General features: G+C 43.7%; 1 protein-coding gene across 1 annotated transcript in view; it reads left to right on the top strand.

Moving 5' to 3' along the window:
* The window catches only part of LOC119573574 (peroxidasin homolog), a 32222-nt gene that overhangs the window by 23709 nt on the left and 1013 nt on the right, over window positions 1–7500 (top strand). Inside the window, exons 19-28 of the mRNA XM_037920785.1 lie at window positions 502–618; window positions 854–1005; window positions 1274–1448; window positions 1749–1986; window positions 2165–2282; window positions 2650–2861; window positions 4301–4508; window positions 4828–5014; window positions 5421–5582; window positions 6461–7500. The exon at window positions 6461–7500 is cut by the window's right edge and continues 1013 nt beyond it. Coding sequence (XP_037776713.1) covers window positions 502–618; window positions 854–1005; window positions 1274–1448; window positions 1749–1986; window positions 2165–2282; window positions 2650–2861; window positions 4301–4508; window positions 4828–5014; window positions 5421–5582; window positions 6461–6601 — 1710 coding nt within the window. The 3' untranslated portion in view covers window positions 6602–7500. The remainder of the gene's footprint in view (window positions 1–501; window positions 619–853; window positions 1006–1273; window positions 1449–1748; window positions 1987–2164; window positions 2283–2649; window positions 2862–4300; window positions 4509–4827; window positions 5015–5420; window positions 5583–6460) is intronic.

Genomic DNA, 7500 nt, shown 5'->3' with positions numbered 1-7500 from the left:
TTGAGTAGTGCATTTACGCCATGATGTATAAGTGGTGTAAATTGCTTACATTGTTCAACATTAAACGAGTTAATCTACCAAGAATAGATATAAAATTTCATCCCTCATCTTCCCTAGGGAACCCCTCGCTAGCCTCCCTCCCTCCCTCCCTTTCCCCCCTAGGGAACCCCTCGCCAGCCTCCCTCCCTCCCTCCCTTTCCCCTCCCCTCCCTTTCCCCCTCCCTCCCTCCCCTTCCCTTCCCCTCCCTTTCCCCCTCCCTCCCTTTCGCCCTCCCTCCCTCTCTTTCCCCTTCCCTCCCTTTCCCCTTCCCTCCCTTTCTCCCTCCCTCCCTCACTCCCACCGTCAGTCTAGCTTAAAGGCGATGTAAGCAGTCTCCTGACCTCCCTAAATTCTTTTTTCTCTCTCTCCCTATCTCTCCCTCAGTCTAGCTTAAAGGCGATGTAAACAGTCTTCTGACCTCCCTAAATTCTTTTTTCTCTCTCTCCCTCTCTCTCCCTCAGTCTGGCTTGACGGCGATGCACGCAATCTGGTTCCGCGAGCACAACCGCGTAGCCCGGGCCCTGCGTGAGATCAACCCCAGCTGGGACGGCGACACCATCTACTACGAGTCCAGAAAAGTGAGTGAACTTTTAACATGCTCTTCGTGTTATATGGGTCCATGTTGTCTTTTGTATCGAGGGAGAGGAATGATTCGTTGTCACGGGGCGATCACAGAGGCAAAAAAACTAAGAGGAGGATGCATATGACTGGGTTTCTCCGATTGATATAGTATTGGAAGTATTAAGTGTCTTTTTTAAGGTTTCTCCTCAAATTTCCATTATCGTTGCGACATGACCTGAGCTTTGCCTGCAGATCGTAGGGGCTGAGATGCAGCACATCACTTACAAGCACTGGATGCAGCACATCTTGGGGCCGCGGGGGATGGAGATGCTGGGAGAGTACACAGGCTACAACTCGAACGTCAATCCCACGATTAGTAATGTTTTCGCCACGGCGGCCTACAGGTGAGGAGTCGCTGGCAGGGTGGTCGTTGGGCGGCTGCGGGGAATTGTATGTTTTTTTAGTTTTCAGTGCACACTCACATTCACACTCACACTCACACTCACACTTACACTTACACTTACACTTACACTTACACTTACACTTACACTTACACTTACACTTACACTTACACTTACACTTACACACACACACACACACACACACACACACACACACACACACACACACACACACTCCCCCTCCGCGAATGACCGTGATGCTTCCCTCCAGGTTCGGACACTCGCTGATCAACCCGATCCTGCACCGCCTCAACGCCACCTTCCAGCCCATCCCCGAGGGACACCTGCCGCTCCACAAGGCCTTCTTCAGCCCCTGGCGCATCGTGCAGGAGGGCGGCATCGACCCCCTCCTCAGAGGCCTCTTCGCGACCCCCGCCAAGCTCAAGGTACGTATCCTCGGGGTATTTTCATGGGTCCTTTGATCATGTATGTCAGGATTTGATTCATCTTTTTTTTTTCAATTCTCTTGTCTTATTTCTCGTTATCTTCTTTTGGTGCAATTCATAATTGCTAAATTGGCGAAATAAAAAGGGGCTCTAAGATCCGAAACAACACCATAAAACACGAAGCTCCGACAACAGCCCCCTCTCCTTCCTTCCTTCCTTCCTTCCATTCGTTCCTCCGTTTCCCTTTCTATCCCCCCTCTTGGCTGATTCTCTCCCACCCTATTCCCCCCTTCCCCTCAGACTCCCGGCCAATTCCTGAACACGGAGCTGACGGAGAAGCTGTTCCGCGCCGCCCATGAGGTCGCGTTGGACTTGGCTTCGCTAAACATCCAACGCGGCAGAGACCACGCGCTCCCCGGCTACACGGAATGGCGTCGCGTCTGCAACCTCTCCGAGCCCGAGAATTTCGACGACCTCAGCGGAGTCATCAGCTCGCTCTCCGTCAGAGACAAACTCAAGCAGCTGTACGGCCATCCAGGTTAGTTTCCCTTTATTTTGGATGCGTTTAAGCAAGGTTGGAGAACTTAAGAGACACTAGAAAACTATATTTACATCCACCAAAAAAAAAAATAATAAAAAAACAATATACAGTTCTTCCACTTTGCCCTGTTGCCACCTCGTGTCTAAGACTCCTCTTCCGCTGATCCACACCTCAGGCAACGTGGACCTGTGGGTGGGCGGCCTGCTGGAGGACCCAGTGGAGGGCGCCCGCGTTGGACCCACCTTCCTCTGCCTTCTGGTCGACCAGTTCAAGAGACTGCGCGACGGAGACAGGTGAGCGCGCTTGCCGTTGGTCGCGGACGGAAGGAATGGGATATCTCGGAATATTTGTATCAGATAATGCATATGTATTGTTATGGTTCTTTGAAGTTCACTTACAATTCGAAAGGAAGGAAAGAAAAAGAAAACTTCCATGCACGTAAAATGTGTGTGCGTAGATAGATATGTAAACTGATTGATATATTATATATGTGTGTGCGTGCGTGCGTGTGCGCGCGCGCGCGCGCGCGCGCGCGTGTGTGTGTGTGTGTGTGTGTGTGTGTGTGTGTCTATCTGCGCGCGCGTGCATGTGTGTGCGCGTGCGTGAGGTGCGCGCACGTGCGTGAGTGCGCGTGCCTTTTAACATTCCGTCTCTGCCCAGATTCTGGTACGAGAACCCGGGCGTGTTCAAGCCCGAGCAGCTGGCGCAGATCAGGCAGGTGACGCTGGGGAGGATTCTGTGCGACAACGGAGACAACATCACGGACATAACATCGGATGTGTTTGTTCTTCCTCGAGAACAGAATCCTGCGTTTGTTCCTTGCTCAAGTCTTCCCTATGTTGACTTGAGGATTTGGTCAGACTGCTGCTCTGGTATGTTACTGAGTGATTGCCATGTTGCAAAGTTGCAGTCTTAGATATGAAAGGCAGTGTGTTTCCTTTTTTGCAATAAGTTAAGGTTTAGCTCATTTTAGTCTTTGTCTCAAGCTGATTTTACCTCATGGTAATAAGTCTCAATACGATAGATCTGTAAAGAAAAAAAAAATACATATTTTACACGTCCATTTACAAGTTTTAACAAACAGGAGAGCATCATATACTCATAATTTCTTTTTCTTTTTTTTTGCTGCAAAGTAATAATCACATAATGCCCTTTACAGCCACTAGTCATATAGTTCAGCAATACTAAATTATACGACTCTGATTAAAAGCTTTTGCAACTACTAGTCACTATATCATATAAGGATATTAATGTTGCTTACAGGCTTATAACTCAATCAACAAATGTTTACAATTGTATGGTATTTTAATTATCATTAGGCTGTAGTTTCAAAACTGATATTATTATACTGTTTAATCTAAGCCCTAATCCATCACAAGCTCTTTAAAGTGCCTTTTTTCTTGTTTGTGCCATGTTTTGAAAAAAAAAAGTACTAATAGACATGATAGATGTTTCCGTGTTTTCAAAGTCATCGTATAAACATACACATCTAAAAGAAATTCTCGGTATTTTGATTAACTACGAAGCCCCCGCCTTCAACTCTAAGCCCCGCCTCCGCCCCGCCCCCCAACTCTCAGCCCCGCCTCCGCCCCGCCCCCTTATCCCCGCCCCTCACTCACTGCATGAATATTTCGTGGTTTCACACACGTTCTAATACCCCCCTTGGAGCATCCCCTTCACAAAAGTCGTAGTTCACATAGTTAAGAGGTTGCATGGTTGAACCTGCTGTGGACGATCAGAATTTTCATATAAATAATATACGTTGTTTTTTGCTTTGGTTTCATTTGTTATTGAAACTATTAAACACTAATGCAGTGCTTTTTATCACTCATTTTATTTCGTGTTTTTTCACTTTTTTAAAGATACTGATACTGTCAAATTGATGTTTTGATGAATGGAGAATTTGAAGAATATCTGCAAGATTTTTTTTTTTTTTTTCTTAAGCTGGAGAAAAAAAATTGATCCTGTCTTCTCGTGATTAAGGATAAAAAAAACGTGTTTTTATCATGTACATTTAGAGTGAATAAATGTAAAATTCACATGTTTTGTTTCTTTGTCCAGGGCGGAACCTGTTTCTTAAAAAAAATCATATAAAACAAAACCAAAAAAAAAAACGTCGCTTAGATCATTAAAAAAAGGCACTTTAAAGAGCTTACAATGGAGGCAAAACGTCACTGACTTCACAAACCCATGAATCATATAAACACAAGAACTACACTCGAAGGGGAAAAAAAATAAACAACATCAACACCTACACAGTCTCTCACGGTGTATGTACAGTGTTATTTTCTCTCCCCATCGCCCGTGAAAGACTGCCGAAGTTCAGCTTTTCCAAACTCCATCACTCACGTACCCACAATACGGTTCAGAAGACGAGCGCAGTTTTCCCACATTGAAGACAGAGACCACCTCTTAATGGCCTTAGATAAGGATAAGCTCTCTGATAACGAGTTACATGGATCATTCTCTGAGGGAAATTTTTTCACGCAGAATGTCACACAGGGATCGCGTGAAGGGAGGTAAGTGATTTTTTTGGCGATTGTTTTGGTGTGGAGAAGGGAAAATTATGAGGGCACTTGGACTGCGATTTCATTTAATGTTTTAATGTTTTAATGTTTTAATACTTGGACTGCGATTTCATTTAATGTTTTAATGTTTTAATGTTTGTATGTAGTTTGGCATAGTTTAGAGACTCGTGCTTTAGGGGAATATCTTGTTGAGTTCTTGTAAGTAAATGTTGGGCTGATTTTCATCCCAAGGTTAAGGATATATAATGTCTTCTTTAAATTATTATGCAAATAACCTAATGCCGATAATTTCACACACGCTAAAAAAAAGGCCACAACCAAGCCAAAAACTCGAGAGAAAGTTCGAGAAAAGCAAAAAGTCGGGACGAAGCCTCAGCAGAAACGATTCCGAGGACGACCTTGGCGCCTACGAGGAGGATCTCAACGAGCAGCGAATCGAGGGCATCGAGGCCCTGGTGGAGCAGCTCTCGAAGACGGTCCTCGAACTCAGCAAAAAGGTACGGAGGAGGAGGAGGAGGAGGAGGAGGAGGAGGAGGAGGAGGAGGAGGAGGAGGAGGAGGAGGAGGAGGAGGAGGAGGAGAAGGAGAAGAAGAAGGAGAAGGAGAAGAAGGAGAAGGAGAAGAAGGAGAAGGAGAAGGAGAAGAAGGAGAAGGAGAAGGAGAAGAAGGAGAAGGAGAAGGAGGGGGAGGACTTTTTTGCGTAAACTCTGCCACTGATTGGAACTGACTAAGATATATAGATAGATAGACAAATACATAGATAAATATACAGACAGATAGATAAGTTTTCCAGTAAGCTATGGAGTGTACTTTTTAAAGCTAAGTACTGCATGAACTTTATGAATTACTAAAAAAAAAAAAATAAACTTGAAATAGAGACCAGCGATCTCTTGCTCCCGTGCAGGTGACCACCCTTGAGGGCAAGTGCGGCAGCGGCGACGGCGGCGGCGGCGGCGGCAGGAGGAAGAGCGTGCGGCAGCGAAGGAAGTGCGTCGACGAGACGGGGAGACACAGGGCGCGAGGCGAGAGCTGGCAGAAGGACCCCTGCGCGATATGCTCCTGCAGGGTACGCTGACGGGGTTGCGTGCACAACGCTGCGGGTGGAGTGATTGATAAGACACTTCTGAGACACGCGCATATATACATATATACATATATATGTATATGTGTGTGTGTGTATCTCTCTCTCTCTCTCTCTCTCTCTCTCTCTCTCTCTATATATATATATATATATATATATATATATATATATATATATATATATATATATATATATATTTTTTTTTTTTTTTTTTTTTTTTTTTTTTTTTTTTTTTTTTTTTAACGATAGGTTCATGTTTGAGCCGCCGTGGTCACAGCATGATACTTAACTGTAGTTTTCATAGTTTTCATGTTGTGATGCTCTTGGAATATATATATATATATATATATATATATATATATATATATATAAATATATATACTTGTGAGTGAGTGAGTGTGTGAGTGTGAGTGTATGTGTGTGTGTGTGTGTGTGTGTGTGTGTGTGTGTGTGAGTATGAGTATGAGTGTGAGTGTGAGTGTGGGTGTGGGTATGGGTGTGAGTGTGAGTGTGAGTGTGAGTGTGAGTATGAGTATGAGTATGAGTATGAGTATGAGTATGAGTATGAGTATGAGTATGAGTGTGAGTGTGAGTGTGAGTGTGTGTGTGTGTGTGTGTGTGTGTGTGTGTGTTTTCTCATTTTTGTGCGCAGATAGAATTTCTTCCATCTATAATTTGAAATAATGTAATTCTAGGGTACGAAATAATTCAAAATACATTATATTTACAGTGACTTGCATGAAAGCCAACAATTACAAAACTGATACGAGCCCCAACGCTTAGCGGGCGCGAGAAACGTATAAGACATAGCAATACACTTCCACCATGTATATAACTAATGCCTCCCCCGTTTTCTACGGCAGAGAGGAAAAGTTCACTGCAGAGTCAAAGAATGTCCGAGCGTGACCTGTGATAACCCGCGAGTGGAGGAAGGAGAGTGCTGTCCTGAGTGTGGCGACGACGGAGGAGAAACCGAGAACACCCATGCAGGTCCTGAGGCTTAGCAGGGCGTTCGAGAGGGGCAAGGGGTAGGGGGATACAGAGAGTTCTTATAATAGCTACGATAACACGTACCTCATCTCCCTTCTGCAGAGATGCTAGAGGAAGCGAAAGGCACCTTGCCAAAGACTACGGGGAGGAGAAAAACGGCATAATGAAGGTGCCTTTTGAAAAGATCATAGAAGTGTAGTGTTTTTAAATCAAGATATAATTTTTTAAAAATCTTCTCTCTCTCAAAAAAACAAAACAGGATATTTTGTCAGTTTAATAACATTGTCAACGGGACGGACATGGTGAATCAAAGAACTGTGATGGTTATGTTATGGAATACAAGTTTTGCCACGTGAATGGTGATCGTGTGTACGGCCAGGTAGCTATATAAAGTACAGTATTTACAGACTCATATATTACTTTGAGCTGTGTTATAGGCCGGAATTTATGGGTATTTCAGTATCTACTGTTCTGTAGCCAGTATTGTGTCTAATAACTTATCCAGGGCTGAAGATGGAGTTCAGGCTGTGTGACAAAAAAAACATTTTTTGTACCATGGTTTTAAGATTTTTTTCCACATTACTTGGTTACTTTATTAACAATGAATAAAGATTACGATACCGGTCGTAAGAATTCATTTAGCAAGGATTTAGATCAATGGAGGTACTATTACGTTCAGTTGTTTCACAGGATGGATATAGACGGTACAAGCCTCTTACACGCATAGGGCTCTGTAAGAATTTTTAGAAAAAAAAAATATTTATGTAAAAAAAAAAAATCTAAGAAAAAAAAAGGGTGTTTATTTGCTCACATTTTTTTTCCTTTTTGCCTGCAATTTGCGTTATCACTGCCAGTTTTCGTTTTGTTTTGTTTTTTTACATTTTTTTTTTAATCACTGCAAAAAAAAAAAAAA

Source organism: Penaeus monodon, chromosome 5 (assembly GCF_015228065.2).
Source record: "Penaeus monodon isolate SGIC_2016 chromosome 5, NSTDA_Pmon_1, whole genome shotgun sequence".
In the NCBI taxonomy this organism is placed as follows: Eukaryota; Metazoa; Arthropoda; class Malacostraca; order Decapoda; family Penaeidae; genus Penaeus; species Penaeus monodon.
Note: the sequence above shows the minus strand (reverse complement) of the source record. Positions and strands in the feature narration are given on the sequence as shown.